At 37.6% G+C, this 22226-nt stretch overlaps 1 protein-coding gene across 3 annotated transcripts in view; it reads right to left on the reverse strand.

Annotated features, from left to right (window-relative positions):
* PLCB1 (phospholipase C beta 1) overlaps window positions 1-22226 on the reverse strand; it is a 922504-nt gene that overhangs the window by 886360 nt on the left and 13918 nt on the right. For all 3 annotated transcript variants that reach the window (XM_053573858.1, XM_053573860.1, XM_053573859.1), the window contains exon 2: window positions 17493-17570. In XM_053573858.1, coding sequence (XP_053429833.1) covers window positions 17493-17570 — 78 coding nt within the window. The remainder of the gene's footprint in view (window positions 1-17492; window positions 17571-22226) is intronic.

Raw genomic sequence — 22226 nt, forward strand, 5'->3', positions numbered from 1 at the left:
TCTCTTGTCCAGAGACTGCTGGAGCCTTGGGCCCTTGGTGCCAAAGTCAATGGGCACCAGGCAATCCCAGAACCGTGTGTACCACCCACACCTTGTTGCTGGATCAGGGTATGTCAAACTTCGGAACTGCTCCCACAACCAGAACTCCCTGACTGGGGCAGCCCCAGAAGAGTTACACAGGGTCACTCCCTACAAAGATCCAGCAATAAGAGTGATCCCGCTGGGGTCTAATCTTGGAGAGACACCTCTCCAACACTGAGGACAGCCAGAGGCAAAGGTGAAAAACAATCCTGAGGCGAAATCAATGGAAAAACTCTGGGAATATCAAAGTAGATCACCTCCCCCAAGGATAAATGGGGCAGACATAGCACAAGATCCCATGCACAAACAAATAGATGAGACGTCAGAAATCGAAATAAGAATCTGGATAGCAAATAACATCGAATTAGAATTACAAGCAATAACACAAAAGATGTCTCAAGAATTCAAAGAATTCGAAGACCAAATGAACAAAGACTTTGACACATTGAGACAAGAAGTTGCAGCTCTCAAAGATCTGAGAAACACAGTAGAATCCCTCAGTAACAGAATGGACCAAGCAGAAGAAAGGATTTCTGACATCGAAGAGAAAGCTTTCGAACACTCCCAAACTCTCAAAGAGGAAGAGAAATGGAGGCAAAAACAGATCACTCTCTCAGACATCTCTGGGATAATACAAAGAAAATCAATATTCATCTTATAGGGATCCCGGAAAGCGATGAAGTGGCTTCACAAGGCACAGAGTCTCTTCTCCATGAGATAATGAAGGAGAACTTTCCAGACATGCCAAGAGATTCTGAAATTCAGATAGCAGTTTCAGAACTCCAGCACGACTCAACCTGAATAAGACATCCCCCAGACACATCATAATCAATTTCACTAAAGTTAATATGAAGGAGAAAATTCTGAAAGCAGCCAGACGAAAGAAAACCATTACCTACAAGGGGAAGAATATTAGAATAACTGCAGATCTCTCAGCTGAAACCTTTCAAGCTAGAAGAGGATGGTCATCGACTTTTAATCTCCTAAAACAAAATAACTTTCAACCCAGGATCCTGTACTCAGCTAAACTGAGTTTCATTTATGACGAAGAAATTAAATACATTAATGGCATTCACATGTTGGAAGAAATTTGCCACACCTAAACCAGCTCTCAAGGATATTCTCAGACCTATCCTCCATAAAGACCAGCGTAATCCTTACCACAAAACTAAACCAACCCAAAAAATTTTGATCAAATTCCAACTTCCACAGTCGCAAAGGATTAAAAATGTCCACCATACTCTCGAAAGGCTTATCAATATTCTCAATTAATGTGAATAGTTTAAAATGTCCTCTAAAGAGCACAGGTTGGCTGACTGGATACAAAAGCTCAAGCCAGATATCTGCTGCATACAAGAATCTCATCTTACATTAAAAGACAAATATAGACTCAAGGTGAAGGGATGGTCATCTATACTCCAGGCAAATGGAAAGCAGAAAAAAGGAGGCATTGATATCCTATTCACAGATGCAATAGGCTTTAAACCAACCAAAAGAAGGAAGGATAAGGAAGGACACTTCATATTTGTTAAAGGTAATACTCAATATGATGAGATCTCAATTATTAATATTTAAGCACCCAACCAGAACACAACTAAATTTATAAGAGAAATGCTAATAGACATGAGCAACTTGATTTCCTCCAATTCCATTCTAGTTGGAGATTTTAACACCCCTTTAGCAGTGCTGGATAGATCCTCCAAAAAGAAGCTAAGCAAAGAAATGGTAGGTTTAAACTTAACAATTCAATATCTGGACTTAACAGATATCTACAGAGCATTTTATCCCAACAAAACTGAATACAAATTATTCTCATCAGCCCACGGAACATACTCCAAAATGGAACACATCCTAGGCCACAAATCTAACCTCATAAAATTTTAAAAAAATAGAAATTATTCCTTGCATTTTCTCAGAGCATCATGGAATTAAGGTTGAACTCAATAACAACAGTAATCTGTATACCCATACAAAAACATGGAAGCTAAATAACCTTATGCTGAAGGACAGATGGGTTATAGACGATTAAGAAGGAAATCACCAAATTTTTGGAACAAAACAGCAATGAAGACACGAATTATCAGAACCCCTGGGATACTGCAAAGGCGGTCCTAAGAGGGAAATTTACAGCACTACAAGCCTTCCTCAAGAAAACGTAAAGAGGGCGGCGCCTGTGGCTCAGTCAGTAAGGCGCCGGCCCCATATACTGAGGGTGGCGGGTTCAAACCCGGCCCCGGCCAAACTGCAAACAAAAAATAGCCGGGCGTTGTGGTGGGCGCCTGTAGTCCCAGCTACTCGGGAGGCTGAGGCAGGAGAATCGCTTAAGCCCAGGAGCTGGAGGTTGCTGTGAGCTGTGTGAGGCCACGGCACTCTACCGAGGGCCGTAAAGTGAGACTCTGTCTCTACAAAAAAAAAAAAAAAGAAAAAAAAAAGAAAACGTAAAGAGAGGAAGTCAATAACTTAATGGGACATCTCAAGCAACTGCAGAAGGAAGAACATTCCAACCCCAAACACGGCAGAAGAAAAGAAATAACCAAAATCAGAGAAGAATTAAATGAATAGAAAACAAAAGAATTATACAACAGATCAATAAATCCAAAAGTTGGTTTTTGGAAAACATTAATAAAATAGATAAACCTTTGGCCAACCTAACAAGGAAAAAAAGAGTAAAATCTCTAATTTCATCAATCAGAAATGGTAACAATGAAATAACAACGGATCCCTCGGAAATTCTAAAAATCCTTAACAAATATTACAAGAAACTTTATTCTCAGAAATATGAAAATCTGAAAGAAATTGACCAATACTTAGAAGTACGCCACCTACCAGAACTAAGTGGAAATGTTGAACAGGCCTATATCAAATTCTGAAATAGCATCAAAAACAAAAACTCATTAAAAAGAAAAGCCCAGGCTTTACATCAGAATTCTACCAAACCTTTAAAGAGGAACTAGTACCTATATTACTAAACGTCTTCCAAAATATAGAAAAAGAAGGAATGTTACCCAACACATTCTACGAAGCAAACATCACCTTGATCCACAAACCAGGGAAAGACCCAACAAGAAAAGAAAATTATAGACCCATATCACTAATGAATATTGATGCAAAAATACCCAATAAGATCCTAACACACATAATCCAACAACACATCAAAAAAATTATATACCATGACCAAGTGGGATTTATCCCAAGGTCTCAAGGCTGGTTCAATATACGTAAATCTATAAATGTAATTCGGCACATAAACAAACTAAAAAATAAAGACTATATGATTCTTTCAATTGATGCAGAAAAAGCTTTTGATAATATCCAGCATCCCTTCATGATCAGAGCACTTAAGAAAATTGGTATAGAAGGGACATTTCTTAAACTAATAGAGGCCATTGACAGCAAACCCACAGCCAATATCGTGTTGAATGGAGTTAAATTGAAATCATTTCCACTTAGATCAGGAACCAGGCAAGGTTGCCCATTCTCTCCATTGCTCTTTAACATTGTAATGGAAGTTTTAGCCATTGCAATTAGGAAAGAAAAGGCGATCAAGGGTATCCACATAGGGTAAGAAGTGATCAAACTTTCACTCTTCACAGATGATATGATCGTATATCTAGAAAACACTAGGGATTCTACTACAAAACTTTTAGAAGTGATTAAGGAATACAGCAATGTCTCAGGCTACAAGATCAACACCCATAAATCTGTAGCCTTTATATATACCAACAATAGCTAAGCCGAAAAAACAATCAAGGACTCTATTCCTTTCACAGTAGTGCCAAAGAAGATGAAATATTTGGGAGTATACCTAACAAAGGACATGAAAGATTTCTATAAAGAGAACTATGAAACTTTTAAGAAAAGAAATAGCTGAAGATGTTAACAAATAGAAAAACATAGCATGCTCATGGCTGAGAAGAATCAACATTGTTAAAATGTCCATACTACCCAAAGCAATATATAATTTTAATGCAATTCCTATTAAAGCTCCATTGTCATATTTTAAAGATCTTGAAAAAATAATACTTCGTTTTATATGGAATCAGAAAAAACCTCGAATAGCCATAACATTACTCAGAAATAAAAACAAAGCAGGAGGAATCACACTACCAGACCTGAGACTGTACTATAAATCGACAGTGATGAAAACAGCATGGTACTGGCACAAAAACAGAGAAGTAGATGTCTGGAACAGAATAGAGAACCAAGAGATGAATCCAGCTACTTACCATTATTTGATCTTTGACAAGCCAATTAAAAACATTCAGTGGGGAAAAGATTCCCTATTTAACAAATGGTGCTGGGTGAACTGGCTGGTGACCTGTAGAAGATTGAAACTGGACCCACACCTTTCACCATTAACTAAGGTAGACTCTCGCTGGATAAAAGATTTAAACGTAAGACATGAAACTATAAAAATACTTGAAGAAAGTGCAGGGAAAACTCTTGAAGGAATTGGCCTGGGTGAATATTTTATGAGGAGGACTCCCCAGGCAATTGAAGCAGTATCAAAAATCCACTTCTGGGACCTGATCAAACTAAAAAGCTTCTGCACAGCCAAGAACATAGTAAGTAAAGCAAGCAGACAGCCCTCAGAATGGGAGAAAATATTTGCACGTTATACCTCCGATAAAGGTCTTATAACCAGAATCCACAGAGAATTCAAACGTATTAGCAAGAAAAGAACAAGTGATCCCATCTCACGGTGGGCAAAGGACTTGATGAGAAACTTCTCTAAAGAAGACAGATGCACGATCTACAAACACATGAAAAAAAGCTCATCATCCTTAATCATCAGAGATATGCAAATCAAAATTACTTTGAGATATCACCTAACCCCAGTAAGAGTAGCCCACATAATAAAATCCCAAAATTAGAGATGTTGGTGTGTATGTGGAGAAAAGGGCACACTTCTACACTGCCGGTGGGAATGCACACTAATACGTTCCTTTTGGAAGGATGTTTGGAGAATACTTAGAGATCTAAAAATAGACCTGCCAATCAGTCCTATAATTCCTTTACTAGGTATACACCCAGAAGACCAAAAATCACAATATAACAAAGACATCTGTACCAGAATGTTTATTGCAGCCCAATTCATAACTGCTAAGTCATGGAAGAAGCCCAAGTGCCCATCGACCCACGAATAGACTAGCAAATTGTGGTACATGTATACCATGGATTATTATGCAGCCTTAAAGAAAGATGGAGACTTGGCCAGCGCCTGTGGCTTGGTGAGTGGGGCACCGGCCCCATGTGCCAAGGGTGGCAGGTTCAGGCCCAGCCCTGGCCAAACTGCAACCAAAAAAAAAAAAAAATAGCCAGGCGTTGTGGCGGGCGCCTGTGGTCCCAGCTGCTTGGGAGGCTGAGGCAAGAGAATCGCGTAGGCCCAGGAGTTGGAGGTTGCTGTGAGCCGTGTAATGCCACGGCACTCACCTGTACAGTGAGATTCTGTCTCTACAGAAAAAAAAAAAAAAAAAAAAAAAAAAGATGGAGACTTTACCTCTTTCATGTTTACATGGATGGCACTGGAACATATTCTTCTTAGCAAAGTATCTCAAGAATGGAAGAAAAAGTATCCAATGTACTCAGCCCTACTCTGAAGCTAATTTATAGCTTTCATATGTAGGCTATAACCCAATTATAGCCCAAGAATATGGGGAAAGGGCCAAGGGAGGGGTGGGATGAGGGAGGTTAGGGTGGAGTGAGGGTAATGGGTGGGGCCACACCTACGGTGCATCTTAGAGGGGTACAGGCGAAACCTACTAAATGCAGAATACAAATGTCTACATACAATAACTAAGAAAATGCCATGAAGGCTACATTGTACAGTTTAATGAGAATATTTCAGATTGTATATGAAACCAGCACATTGTACCCCTTGATTGCACAAATGTACACAGCTATGATTTAACAATAAAAAAAATCAGTCCTATAAATTAAGAAGAAATGACATGTTGCAACTTAATAAGATAATATCTACCTTTGTATCTATAAATAAAATTTTTGATATAATATGCAATAAATATATAAAGTCCATTCTTAGAACAACATTCACTTATTCAAGGGTGCAGATAATTTATTTGAGTGTGGGATTTGAACAACACATTGATCTAATTTAGAATCTAGAAAAACACAAACATAAAATGTAATAAAGAGGACTTAAATGCTGAGGACACTTTTGGTAAGTATAAAACAAATGGCTAATACCTGGAACATGCAGTGAATGGTAAGCTAAATGAATTTCAACCAACAAAGTATAAAAAAAATTGATTTTGATTCAATTTTGGATATTGATAATCATTCTAAAAAATGCTAGTAATTTCCTGCCTTGCTAAGTACAGTAGAAGGAATACAATGCAATTACAGTCAGACAATTCAGAACATGGTAGGGCCCATGGGTGCTCACGTGGAGTTATGCTTGTCAGGAAAAGTAGGCCACACCACCGGCAGGAAAGGCAGAGTGAGCGCGTCCTCTCAGGAAGTTTACTGAATTAACTTGAATGTCAGCTTGCCCTCTGCCCATGTGTTCAACTTGGCCGCACGTTAGAATCAACTGAAGGTTTATAAAAAAAAACAAGTCCCGTGCCCCTGACTATATCCCACACTCTTGGGAGGTGGGGTCCAGGCAGCAGCATTTTTTTGAGACTCCCCATTGATTTCAATGCCCTGTCAAGCTTAATCTCTTCTGCATCCTGCCTGCCTCTTCCTGGCCAATGTACTATGCCTATGGAGGTTTCCTTTTCAAACAAATCTGAGAAAAAATCCTGCAGGAAAACTTAACTTCATACATTAAACAGGTCCCCTAAAAGGTAAATGTTAAGAGCTGAGATATGTAGAACTGCCCTGTCTCAGTTCTACTCCTGACTCTGCCATTAACCAACTACATGACTGGGGGGACTAGTATTTAAAATCTGTGTGCACTTCAATTTACTCACTTTTAAATGGGGATAACTGTTCTTCATGGGCTTATGGAAAGGATTAAATAATACGTATTGGTATATACACACACCATATACATGTGTATTTATACACAATATATACATATATATGGAGTATACATATAATACATATACATGCCCTATATAGTATAAGTATATATACTACACATTCTATATATAGCTATATAATATATATGTAGTAAATATATGTAAACCATATATATTGAGGGTGCAAAAAGAATGTACACATTTTAAGAAAGGAAAAATCTATGTTTCATTTGTAATACTAATGTCACATTTGACTTCAGCAATGATAAGAGGTGTTTGATGTCACTTGCATTCATCTTTTGTTATTGGTATATGTTAGGTATTATAGTTTTAATTACAGTTTTTTTCCTTTCTTAAAGTGTGTATACACTTTTTGGCAACCTCTGTGTGTATGTGTGTGTATTATGTGCCTGCATGTGTGTGTGTGTGTGTGTGTGTATCACATATATATTAGAAAAGTGCTTGGCATGTAGAAAAAACAATATATGCATTTGCTGCTATTGGAGCTAATGACAATAATAACAATAATAAAACTGTATATGAAAACTCAATTCATATTAAATATTTCAGTAGACTTAAGAAATTTGTTTATAATAGATGAGTACCAAGTTTCAATAAATGGATAGTTCAAAGTTTGCATTTTTGCCTCTTAAAATTACTTACATAAAATTAGAAATGATAAAAATAGAAGAACATAATTGATTATATTATTTCTTTTAGTCTTTGTGTGTGTGTGTGTGTGTGTGTGTGTGTGTGTGTGGTAAATGATTAAAATAGCTATCAATTTAAATTTATTTTACCAAAAACAAAAAAATCTTGTCTTTCTCATTAAATACAGAAAAAGCTTGACAAGGACCCCATCAGCAGGACCAAACAATTTTGAATTGGCAAGAAAATAAACTAAAGAACAACAAAAATGCTCTCCCTATCTACAACACCTATAATTCAAACAAAGGAGCACAGCATCACATCTATATCACGTATCTGGGAATTCTATTCCCAGCAAAGGCAAGTGGATTTTCTCCATAACAGGAAATAAAATTATGAACAATATACAAAATGTATTTCTTCTACATATTCTTCTAATCCAACATCTCAAACCATTTTTGATATCAAAAAGTACAGTGTCATAATTTTATAATAGCTTCCTAACATAGAAAATATCCAATTTAATGTCCTGTACAATACTGCGAAGAGCTAAACATAAGCAGCTCATAAAACTGAGGTGCAATTTTGTAATTAAATTACATTAGGAGTAATGAATTTTGAATTAAAGCCAGGGTTGTATTGTATATTTCTAAACTCAGATTACAATGTTCTAAAACAATCATTGCTGCTGCTCATCACAGGATAAAATACAGTGATAGTGACATAAAAATTGTTATTAATGCATTTACACTATAAAAATGATTCAAAAGAAACTGCAACGATGTCATTTCATAATGACTAGCCTGATTTTAAAATATACGTCAAGGCTCGGTGCCTATAGCTCAGCAGCTAGGGCACCAGCCACATACACTGGGGCTGGTGGGTTCGAACCCAGCCCAGGCCTGCCAAACAGCAATGGCAACTACAACCAAAAAATAGCTGGCATTGTGTTGGGCACCTGTAATCCTAGCTACTTGGGAGGCTGAGGCAAGAGAATCTCTTAAGCCCAAGAGTTTGAGGTTACTATGAGCTGTGATGCCACAGCACTCTACCAAGGGCAACATAGTGAGACTCTGTCTTAAAAAAATAAAATACTAAAATAAAGTAAAATAAAATACACTTCAAGAAGCTGTACTTTGGTTAGAAAGACTACAAAAAAAATAATAATAAATCACATCCTCCTAGATTCTCAACCTTCCTAATGCCATGGCCCTTTAATATATGTGGGCCGCAACCCACAAGTTGAGAACCGCTGTCCTAGAAGAATTTGTAAAAGATTCCATTCTAATAACATGTATTCTTAAGTAGTGTGTACAAAGCTGAGCAATCATAAAATTTGGCTATCTTGGGCTAGCCAGAGTTCACTGAACCAAGACCTTTGGAGGACATGTTGGAGAAAAATGGAACGTAACTTGGAGGTTGACTGGGTGAGGAGTTTCATTACTTAGCAGGATGGCCCACCTCTGACTATCTAAATGATACTCAAAAACATCTCAAGTTTAATCTCCAAGGACTTAGTAGGTATAGTAGGAGAACCTGCCTGATGTCAATGTAGTTGTAATAATCCTAACGTGATTATTTTAGGAAAAAGGACACCACCATGGTCATTCCATAAGATGGTTCAAATTCCCAAGGATCCAAGAAACTTTCACCTATGATAGAGTATTTATTAGTGAATTATCCTCAGACAAAAGTCTTTCAAATAATAAATCCCTTCTTTTGCCTTCTATGGCTCTGTTCCCAAGACATTATGAAATACATAAATAAACATCTTGTTTGCCCAAACAGAACTAAGCTTCAATGCTTTAGATCAAAAGACCACAGCAGAGTCTAAACAGAAAGCACATCACTGTTGCCTTAAAGAAGAAAAGCCTAAAAATATATATACATAAATAAATGGTCAATTGGATTTCAAAAGAGGACATTTGTAGTCCCTAACAGCTAGGGACAATTATTTGATCAGACACTAATTGTTTGTTTATAATATAGCACTAATAAAAGACATTTGGAGTTTAGGCATTATGCTAGACATTTCATTTTTCATATTTAACATTCAAAATAACTCGAAGAAAGTAATACCCATCTTATAGGTGAGAAAACCAAGGTTTAGATTGTTGAAGAGACTCACTGGACGTGACTCATCTAACACACACCAGAGCCAGCACTCAAACCCACATCTGTCACAACAACTTCAAAGCTGAGTTTCTTAACCAGCTTTGCACTTCCTAAATTAGGACTATTTTAGGAAAACCCAACCTGGCTTAAAAGTATTCACCTAATGTGCTCCAGGAAGTGTCTCTTAACCAAGGAATCCTGTTAATGCTCCCATTAGGTGGCATCTATATTAAGTTGTTAAACATTACATCTGTGTTAAGCAGTTCCTAGACGAGGATTCTAGTAAAAATAGTTTATTTTGGAGGTGGTCCTAGGACACATTAGGAATGTAAAAGTGATGCAGAAAGAGAAAAAAGTTCATAAAAGATATGTTTTCAAGCCAGTTACCACTGTGAGTAACTGGGCTGAATCCCACTGGAAAGCTCTGGAAAAATAAAACAAAGTATGCACCTCTGAGGTATCCCCCCCAAGAGGTAAGAGGGCTGTGGTATTGATCCACCAAATCCCATTAGTCAGGGTAGGTGTTAATTGCTTGGTGCAGTGAGTTTCAGTGGCCAGAAAAAACAAAAGAACATAGGTGTTGGCCAAACACTGGAGTCCAGCTAGTGTCCCAGGAAGTGGTAAGAGGGAAGGTCGGGACATGGCAGTGTCTACTATTTCTAGCTATTAATATCCTCAGTAATAGTGAAGAAAATTCCAGAAAGGTGAAGGAAAAGATTTAGTCCATAAATTCTGCTGGTTAGTCAGCAATGAATTGACATGCGGTTCCAAGACAAGGAACATCTTAGCCCTCACAAACCAAGCCTTATATGAATTTTGCTGTTTTTTAAGTTAATGGGTTCAGCCACTGGGAAAGCTACCAAATAAAAATGAACAGAGTTTATCTTCTCAATTTACAATCACATTACCACACTCAAGCATTAAGTGAACTCTTGAATAACCCATCCCATTTACCAAACACAAGAAAGGTCAAGGTTGTTGTTTCTAGGACACATTGGTGAAGTATGTTCCAAAGGGGAAACTCCATTGTGAAACAACCATCAATCCAACATGTGGTACCCTGTAGTTCTTTATGGGGGCTAGACCAATTTTTTATTAGTAAATCGATACGTTTTCTTGTTGAAGTTTATGATGCATTGTTTAAAATATTTTTGAACTCTGACTCACGCTGAAAAATGTCACTATGGCTTATGTAAATATTTAACTTTTAAACTTTGCTTTTGAACTCTGTATAGAAATGTAAGGTTATCATAAGAGAAAACTATCCATAGTTGCTAGTAATAGAAACTTAATCATCACTCCATACATCACTCTGAATCCCAAATGGGGTCTCATGTAAAATCAAAGGCCAGAACACGATGGCAGATAAAGCAGAGTAGAGACAATCTCTCCTGTCCCAAGTCCACAGAAATGTCTACATATGCAGGTATAAATTTATGGCTATAATCTAGGATCATGGGCAAACAAAAAATATTGTAGTCGTTGAAACAGTAAGTATGAAAGGCAGAAGAAAAATGAAATATGAATAAAGTAGGAAATGAAAACCCAGAAGTCAAATAGCCGGGCGTTGTGGCGGGCGCCTGTAGTCCCAGCTGCTCGGGAGGCTGAGGCAAGAGAATCGCGTAAGCCCAAGAGTTAGAGGTTGCTGTGAGCCGTGTGACGCCACCGCACTCTACCCGAGGGCGGTACAGTGAGACTCTGTCTCTACAAAAAAAAAAAGAAAACCCAGAAGTCCATAGGAATTAAAATATAGGAAGTGATCTGTGGGCCCTCCAAACCAGATAGTGCAGGTGTCGGCAGTGAGACAGATGTGGCAACATCAACCCTGAGGGTCCTGTCCCTGCAGCTCCCCCTCCCACATTCTTCTCACTCTGATTCAGGAAGGAAACCACAGAGGGAGAGTACTATCATTCCTGATATTTATTTATTTATTTTTATTTTTAATTTATTTATTTAGACAGAGTCTCATTTTGTCACCCTCGGTAGAGTGCCATGGCATCAAAGCTGAAGGCAAACTCAAACTCTTGGGATTAAGCGATTCTCTTGCCTCAGCCTCCCAGGTAGCTGGGACTACAGGCACCTGCCACAATGCCCGGCCATTTTTTTTAAGAGACCAGCTTTGCTTAGCTCAGGCAATCCACCCTCCTTGGCCTTCCTGAGAGCTAGGATTACAGGTGTGAACTACTGTGCCCAGCTTTTCCTGATATTTAATATCATTATGTCAACCAGAAAGAATAAGGAACCACCCAGCACAGCTCTACCCATCTAAGGAAATCAAAATTAGAACTCTACCTCATACCAGTCCTCAAAATATGCTATATATGGAATAAAATCCTAGGTTAATAATAATGAGTGTGATAGAAAGATGAATAAGAAATACCTTAAATAAAGCAAAAGAGGGGTTGAAATGGGACTTCATGGAAATTTAAAGCTTAAAGTCATCTTTTGCTATACATAAGTTATATGTTTAGAAACATCAAAGACAAACCACAGAAAGAATTTGCAACATTTGTAACAGCTAAAGGATTAATATCCAGAATACACAGAATGCTTCTCAATACAGTGGCAAAGGATATAGACAGACAATCCGTGTAAGAGAAAATGGAAATGGGCAATAAACGTAAAAGACACACCTAGCAAATCAGCCGAGGGCTGGCCCATATCCCCAAGAAGAAACACACATGACTATGAATATTATTCTACTACAGGAATGTTTGCTGTTTGCTCAAAATTAGAAACAAACAGCAATAATCCATCAATGAGAATGTTTTTATTCTCAAATAAAATTGGTAATCCATTCTTTGAGATATGATAGAGCAATGTAAAAGAATGAGGTAGATACACAGGTACTAACTTGAAATGCTCTCTAAGATATATCATAAAATGAAAGGGAACTTGTAGAACAATAAAAAAATACGATGTGATATGACTTAGGATAAAAGTAGAGATATATAAAACAAAATGAAATACTTCCATAGGTATTATGCATGCACAGATTCATTACAAAGAGACCCAGGAGCAAACCAGGAAGCTGTCACCAGCAGTTGACTATAGAAAAAGGAGTAGGATAGAGATTAATGGGAGAGGGTAATTAAAAAAATGTTTATACCACTTTACTCTTTTACCAACAGGAGATATTGGAACATTATCTGCAAAATTAAAAATAAATAAAATCTGTAACAAAAAAAGAGAGTTGTAAGAGTCCTTCACTTAAAATACATTTTTTTCCCTCTTGTTCCTTTTTGAATTTAATCATGTGTTCCTCCTCCCTTCCCCCAAGCTCCTGTTTTAGGGATATGAGGAAGGGCTTGCTGAACTAAATTGAACTTCTTAGATCTGAACTAGTAGTGACTAGTTTTATTTTTACACCAACTTTGGCACAGCAGCAGGGCATCAGGTTGCAAGGCCAAGGCTTATTTGTTCCATATTCTAGCAGGACAGGCTTCTGTTCCTCTTCAGTATTCACCTTTTTTTCTTCTTTAGCCTTTCTTTCACAATTGTGCTCAGATTCTTCTAGCTCACATGGTTCTCGTGGCTGACGCATCCTATGTAGTTTCTGGTGCCCATGTGGCACAGATCCAACGAAAAGTCACATCGTAAGGCAGACGCCCTCTCAAATGTTCGGACAGTCCAGGGGGCCCTTCTCACCTGTGACTTACAAACTCACTCTCTTCACATGATCTACACTTACACAAGAAAAACCACTGTGCTTAAAACAGTCACATTCAGAAACTTGTTTTTGCTAATTATACCCAATAAGATTTAGAAAGCAAACACTAAAGCAGAAAGAATTATTAAAATAAAACCAGAGCTGCTACAAAGTATGAACATGTATTCCTAAAGATGATATTCATAAGTATCTGTTCCTGCCAAGTGCAAACACTCCGTCCATGTTTTAGTAATGCACATTCCTGCAACCTGTAAATAGTACTCGCTAGCTTTGGTTTTTAATTCCTAAATCCACCCGCTGTGCTGTCTGTCTTCTTGGTCACTTCCCATTTCTATGGTGATGAATCAAAGAGGGTTTTGGGAAAGCAGCATGTCCTTGAGAAATGGGAAAAGGCATTGCCTTGAAACCAGTGGCTCTAGCACAAGGTCTGATGTGACCATGACAAGAGCAGGACATGTGTAAGATACTGAAAAACATGACGATTTCCCTCCAATGCTATTTAAAAATGAAACAAAAACTCCCATAACAAATAATGCTTTCTCTAAAGGGCTTTTTTTTTGAGACAGAGTCTCACTTTGTCACCCTCAGTAGAGTGCCGTGGCGTCACAGCTCACAGCAACCTCGAACTCTTGGGCTTAAGCGATTCTCTTGCCTCAGCCTCCCAAGTAGCTGGGACTACAGGTGCCCGCCACAGCACCCGGCTATTTTGTTGTTGTTTAGCAGACCTGGGCTGGGTTCAGACCAACCAGCCTCAGCGCACGTAGCTGTCATCCTTAACCACTGAGCTATGGGAGCCAGGCCTACAAAGGGCTTCTTAAAACCACTCCACTCACCTCTGAGTACACTAGGCTTCAGGTGGTTGCTCATCAAAACACTTAGGTATAAGCTTTATGGAACAAAGGGAAAACATGTCAGGAGGAAGCCCAAGAGAGAAGAAAGGCATGTTACAAAAAATACCAACGCACGCTTCTCCACCAATGCAAAACAGTGTGTGAAATCAAAGGATAAACTTAAAGTTATTATATATTTTTCTCTGAGAGATGGTCTCTATAATATATGTGACAGACTCTTAAAACTATAATAATTGCCAGAAAATAAATTTTTTTTAAGTAGTCCTCTAAATAACATCATGATTGTTCATACAATTGAGCCATGTATCTTCAAATGGCATTATGCGAAAACGTGGACTAAAGGCTTGGTGCAGCCTCCTCCATTTACACACCGTGTCTTCTAACATACATTTACTCTAATACATCATCTACAGTCTCCCATTTCCTAAAACTGGGTGAATCACTTGTTTTGGTTCCAGGACTGGGCTTAAAGCCAGAAAGAAAATGACAATCTTGAAAGCATGGTAAGTTTAATTTTTCTGCTTAAATCTTCTCATCTTTTGGATTCTAAGATATGATCATTGACTAAAAAGTAAGCGTCCAAACTCTGCTGAATGACTGGGGGATGACTTCTGTATTTAAAAAGTGAAAGGCTGGGCGGCGCCTGTGGCTCAAAGGAGTAGTGCGCCAGTCCCATATGCTGGAGGTGGCGGGTTCAAACCCAGCCCCTGCCAAAAACTGCGAGAAAAAAAAAATAGTGAAAAGTCAAATTTACCACCTCTTGGTGAGAACTATAAGATTAATATCCATGAAAAGAAAAGTAGTAAAGAGATAATAGGAACTGCTACCAAATTACCCATTTCAGTTGGTCATAAATAGCATGACAACTAAGAGAAAATGTTTGATATAAAAAATTGAAATGTATTTTCCTAGATTTGGAAATAAACATGGGTCAAAATACTGGGTTCACAACAGAGATGCAATGCATAGCCCTCAGTTCTAAACTCTCTTAAGCAAAGAAGTATTTATGATTGGGTTTACAGGGGAGCTTAGCTGAGTTGCTATGAATTATTTAAAAACCCCAAAAATATCTTCTGTTTCTTTTATAGAAACTTGATTTACAATTAAAAAATCAAACTGACAGTCTGGTCTCCTGTACAAATATTCAACCTTTAGAAATGCTCTAGGCGTCATAAATACATCTTTCATGAATGAAGCTTCACCAGTTCTAAAAATAGCCTTTATGAGGAGGAAAAAAACAAAACAAAAAAAAAAAAAAAAAAAAAACCTCTTACAGCCATTGTTTTACACATAACAGCAGGAAACCAAACAGAATGTCTAAGCCAAAGTGATTAACACACCCAAAGTTAAACATGAACCTTAAGTATGAGCTTTGACTCAAATACAATTTTAACATTAGCATAGGGTCTGCGGTTACCCTCACATCTGGGTCCACAGATGGTTCCAGGGCACACATATTCAGAAAGTAACTTCAGGACCACAAACCTGATATTTGCCTTTTGATGTGTAAACAGACTCATTCAGGACTGGCCTTGGGACCAGATATTATTTTCCAGCACCCTAAAAGCTTCCCCTGGGATAGTCCCCACCATGCTATTGTAGAAGGCCAGTTCCAAACTCCTCCTCATAGCTGTAACTGAGGTTGTCCCAAGGCAGCAGCAGGAGAGGCTAAACACTGCAGGGATGGGGCCTCGGCCCCCAGGCTGGAGTACAGTAGCACAGTTGTAGCTCACTGCAGCCTCAAACTCCTGGGCTCAAGCAATTTTCCTGCCTCAGCCTCCAGAGTAGCTAGAAATAGGCATGAGATATCACACCTGACTACATTTTTTATTTTAATATTTTGTAAAGATGGGGTCTCACTATATTGCCCAGGCTGGTCTCAAACTCCTGGCCTCAAGAGATCCTCTCACCCTGGTCTCCGAAAATGTTGAGATTTTAGGCATGAACCACTATACTTGGCCAAGGGACCTTTGCATACAAGGTCTAATGAGGAATTTTGAAAGAGCTAACCAGTTGGTCTTCATTGGTAACTGTGGAGGTCCCAGGTATCCTAATGTCATGCTATTGCTATTTTATTGGGTTTTTTTTTTTTTTTGTAGAGACAGAGTCTCACCTTATCACCCTCGGTAGAGTGCCATGGCGTCACACAGCTCACAGCAACCTCCAAATCCTTGGGCTTAGGTGATTCTCTTGACTCAGCCTCCCAAGTAGCTGGGACTACAGGCGCCCGCCACAACACCCAGCTATTTTTCTGTTGTAGTTTGGCCGGGGCTGGGTTTGAACTCGCCACCCTCGGCATATTGGTTTTAATACGTATTTTGCATTCACAATAAATTCTATCCCACCTCTCCATAGATCAGAATTTAGGGGATAAAAATATGCTATATTCTGTGGCCTCTAAGGTTCAAGTGTAGAACTGTGGAAGTGGATCTTGAAACAATAACCACTTTCTATGGACATTCTTATCCAACTGCCCATTAAACTCCAGATATATCTTATGATCAGCAGATATTCTACTTTTTAAAAATTCAACACAGAATTGTCAATTGTTTTCATAATAAATGAGATACAAATTCATGGTATTGTGAGCAGGAAGCTAATTTAGGAAGAAATTCCTGAAAACTGTGGGATTAAGCTAAATAATTTTTTTTCCTGATTTTCTGACATAAACAAATTATCAAGGCCAAATTCCTGCTGATTTGGGGGGAGCCCTTAAGGAATAGCACAGGGGAAAAGGGAGAAAAAGGAAAAGCCAAGGGTATGGTAATTGAGATCAAAGTTATTTTGTCATCATTTTACTTCATTATGGGTGGGGCATTACTTAAATTAGTAATTCTGGCTAATTATGTTCTAAACCAAATGTAATTCTTATTCCCATGTTTTTGTCCTAATAAATAACTTAAGCAGAACAGAAAAATACCAAGTGGCCTAGGATTTTAAAAAATCTGATATTTCAAAGTAATTGTCCTTGAAAAATCCTAAGACATTTGGACTTTGAAGAAGAACTTTTAAATAAAGTAGAGCTTTAAATTGAAAAGGATCATCTGTGAAATGGATATGTTCATACAAGTAAAACAAATAAATATTTTGCAAAGCAGTAAACAACTGGAAAATGTAAGAAAGATATGTTTCATTTCTTACCTTATTTTGATCAGTCCAGTAAAAGAAAAATCCCTGAGGGTCAGTCCTCAAAATAATTGGAGTAACAATAGTTGAGTCCTAGAAATGTAAGAAAAATATGAGTATTAACATACATCGCCATCAAAAAATCTACCCAGGAGTTATTTAAGAATTAATAATTGCTAAGGAATTCTCCAAACTTGTCAATTATTAAGAAAAATTCCCTAAAAATTTGATACGGCATTATTTAAGTTCACAGAATTACTATTTACATAACTGAGACACTTTCCCAATAATCCCATATTGCACAACTATCCCAATATGTATAATATCTGTACATAACTTATAAAGGAGAAAGTCAGTGATGCATTTATAGATTAAGGCAAATTTACAGTGGTATTCACACGTTTCCTATGAAAAACCTATATTTAACTTCCCAAATAATTTTAATGCCAAATATCATCACATATTTTATATAATTAATAGTAATTAAAATTGATACCTAAGGAAAGTATTTAAAATTACATTTGTACCATAAAATTATTTTTAATTGTATTAAAGAGAGCAAGAACAGCATTTGGGCATAGTTTCCAAGGTAACCATAAATATGGCCATCCTCTACCTATTCAGAAAGATACTATGTATATGCAAACTTAAATTTCATAGGCTAAATGAAAATATCATAGTTTTCTGAGTTTAAAGCATTCATAGCATAAAGCAAAACTGCACACATTATAATTATAGTATCAAACACTTCTCAAATATCTGTTCATTTCTATTAAGAATTTTCATAAAAATACACCATACAAGAAAGTACATGTCACTGGATATAGATTTTTATTCTGAAATACTCAGGCCCTTACAGGAATTGCATTTTGTAGAGAGACATAGATCGCCAGTTTTTTCCCCAACTTTTTCATATACATTGTAACTATCACATGTCATGTCTTCTATCTGATCAAAAGAATTTATAATGAAAATTAGAACTTGCAGACAAAATTTTGGAATTTGGGATGGCTTTCTTATTGGGCAGAGTTGTATTAATGGTTTACATCTACATGTTAAATTTGATAGTCTGGCTGAGGAGGATGCCCTCTCGGGTTCAAAGTCCTCTCTGTCCTTTCTTGATGCGTCAACTTTACAAAACTACAAAAAAGGTGAGGGAGGGATAATCCTAACACCTAGAGGGTTGCTCTGAAAATTAAATAGTATAACTTTAGTAAAGCACCTAGACAAGTGTTTCTTGCCCAAGAATGTTTATTATTAATGTAATGAATTATATTTAAATGTAGATGTATCAAAATATTAAATGGAAGTTTATCCTGACATTCTATTTTTATTGTAATAAAATGGACATAGCATAAAATTTACCATTTTTAAATATACAGTTCAGTGGTATTAAATACATTCATGATGTTACAACACCAACATCACCATCCATCTCCAGAAATCCGTTATCTTCCCAAACTACCACTTCATATGCATTAAACACGCCCCATGCCCTCCTTTCTTCAGCCCCACAGACACCATTCTTACTTAATTTGATTACTTTACGTAGCCATGTAAATGGAATTGTACAGGACTTATCCCTTTGTTATCTTTATTCAATTTAGCATATTGTCATGAAATTTCATCTATGTGGTAGGGTGTGTCATATCTCTTTCCTTCTTAAGGCTGAATAATATTCCATTTGTGTACCATGTTGTGTTTACAAATTCATCTATCAGTGGACGTGTGAAGGTGTGTTTCCACCTGTCCGCTATCATGAATGTCCTATGAACATAGGTAGTGCCGATAGCTCTAAGTCCCTGCTTTCGATTCTTTTCAGTATACACTCAGAAGTGGAATTGCTGGATCATAGGGTAGTACAATGTTTAATTTTCTGAGGAACTGCCATCCTGTTCTATCCTGATTTTCTTAACATATATTAATGAACGTGCAGTTTGAAAGATATCTTCCACAAGAATTGTGTGGCTGCATGAAACTTCTAGAATTTCAAAATTTCAAAATTACTTTAAAATGTCAAAAAAAAAGACATTTGGAACCAAGCTGATAATATGATGAAAGAATAATTTAAAAAAGATTGGTTTCTTCTATCATACTACATGCACCACAGTTCACAGCAATATTTCAAAAAAAAAAAAAAAAAAAAACCACAGTAATGTTCTCAGTCCTGTTTTATCATCTACTCCCCTAGAGGTTGGCAAAATAAAAGTTTCTGACAAGCTGCAGACAACCCCCAATCTCACTTCCAGATGAATTTGGAATTAACTGCAGCTGTAACTTATTATTTTCAGGTTAGTTCCTCCTCCTTTTATCAGACCATCTGACAAAATTCTAATCAAAATCTTGGTGGCAGTTTCCTGCCAGGATCACAGACAATCAAACATTTGAGTGAGCAGAACAACATTGCTTGAATTTTATATTTTGGAACCCTGTCCTGGACTTCCTAGTTTGTTTCAGATACTGCTATTTCTAGCTTACTCCTCCTCCTCCTTCAAAATTAAAGCTCCTTTGTTCAGTATTTTCTTGACTTCTCTCTTCTGATCACAGTTTCTCTGATAAATGATCATTTATCTCAACTCCCTGGCTGCTTTCTCCATAATCACCTCAAACATTCCAAGATCAGCTGGAACTTGGCATTCTTGCCATGCAAAGTAGGATCTGACCCAGAAATACACGCGTCTCCATTTTCAATTCCACCCGCCTTTTTTCCCACCTCCCACATACCTGCAATCATCTAAATTCTCCCCATCCCAAAGTAGCCACTCAACCCAGATCTCAGATATTCTTAATTGTCAGAACATATGCCCAGGTTTGAAATTTTATATAAAATCGTTGTTCATTTCCAAGGGAACTACAGATGGGTTGTGACTCTGGGAACATTTTACTGCGCAATGATAAAGACAACTCTCCGAGGCTCTACTTTTTATTCTTCATTTCCCCAGCAATATCTGTAAGATGTGTGTTCCACAAGATGGTAGTTTTGATACTTCTGGGTACATGAGATTTCCTGAGAGATAGTGTTAAAAAACAAATTGCTGGGCCATTTTTTAGGAGTCTCTCATTTAGAAGGTCTGGGACAGAATCACAATGAGGCAAATGGCTACTGTTCCAGGACCCACATGTTGAAAATCACTGATGTGGGCCTCCCTGTACTGGGCAAGGCTTTGGGTCAGGAATACCATGATGTAAACCTCCAAGAAGCACTTGTGAGTTTAGAATGTAGGCAAAACTCTTATCTTGTAAGTACATTGCCTCTACCTGAGAACTCAACTTTAATTTACTTATTTAAAGTTAGAAGATATTTTTTTCCAAAAAACATCTGCCTTAAAAAAGAGAGAAAACAGTAATAAACATACCTGTCTTAGGTTAGTAGTAGAGGATAATATAGGGTAAATTTCGATTTAGACCCCTTTATTTGATAGAAACCATTTTATTCTCATCCCTGTATCACAAAGAGTGAAGACTAATAGAATAATTAAGAATCTTCTGTGGGCGGCGCCTGTGGCTCAGTGAGTAGGGCGCCGGCCCCATATGCCGAGGGTGGCGGGTTCAAACCCAGCCCCGGCCAAACTGCAACCAAAAAATAGCCGGACGTTGTGGCGGGCGCCTGTAGTCCCAGCTGCTCGGGAGGCTGAGGCAAGAGAATCGCGTAAGCCCAAGAGTTAGAGGTTGCTGTGAGCCGTGTGACGCCATGGCACTCTACCCGAGGGCGGTACAGTGAGACTCTGTCTCTACAAAAAAAAAAAAAGAAGCTTTTGTTTTGCAATTTACATCAATCTCTGAACAGTCTATAGATCAAATAAAGAATGGTCAAGGAAGAAAGCAAAGGGCTGTAACAAAACCTCCAACATTCAAAACAATGACAAAAATTTAATCTACAAAGTGTAGAGTATAAATGTCTTAACACAGTAATTAAGAAAGTGCAGTGAAGCCTATGTTAACCAGTTTGATTGAAGTATTTCGAATTGTATATAAAACCAGCACATTGTACCCCAAAAATGCATTAATGTACACAGCTATGATTTAATAAAAAAAGAAAAAAACGTGTCAACTGGGATCAACATTAACAAAGTCCTATACCTCTTTATTGTAATGGTTTGTTCATGGACACACTGATATAAATCAATGAAGAACCCTAAAGAAACTGGGGGGGGAATGACAAAGATACTAGTCATCCCCACTCCATTCTAATGCTGGAATCCCTAGAAGAATAATTATAGATACATCCTCAACACTTGCTCTGAGCCAGTCACTGTGGGGAGGTTCACTTGGACATTCTCCTTTAATAATAACATAAGAGATAAACATTGTAATTATTTCCATTGTACAAATAAATAGATCAAGGCTCGGGCTAATTTAACTTGCCCAAGAAATCCCAGCCTTGGAAATTAAAACTTTAAGAACATGCTTAATAGCAGTGCTTTTCATAATTTTTCCATTCTTGGTCCACTAAGGAACCCTTTGAGACCTTTATATTCCTAATCATCCTCCATAAAATGTTAATATTATAGATATCCTGAATATCTGTTTATATACTATATGTGTGTCTGTGCCTTATACAACAGAAAAAATTAGAGTAAGAAGATATTTTTGTAGCTGGGTGTTGTGGCAGGCGCCTGTAGTCCCAGCTACTAGGGAGGCTGAGGCAAGAGAATCGCTTAAGCCCAGGAGTTGCTGTGAGCTGTGTGAGGCCACGGCACTCTACTGAGGGCCATAAAGTGAGACTCTGTCTCTACAAAAAAAAAAAAA

The sequence above is a fragment of the Nycticebus coucang genome, chromosome 21 (assembly GCF_027406575.1).
Source record: "Nycticebus coucang isolate mNycCou1 chromosome 21, mNycCou1.pri, whole genome shotgun sequence".
Classification (NCBI taxonomy): domain Eukaryota; kingdom Metazoa; phylum Chordata; class Mammalia; order Primates; family Lorisidae; genus Nycticebus; species Nycticebus coucang.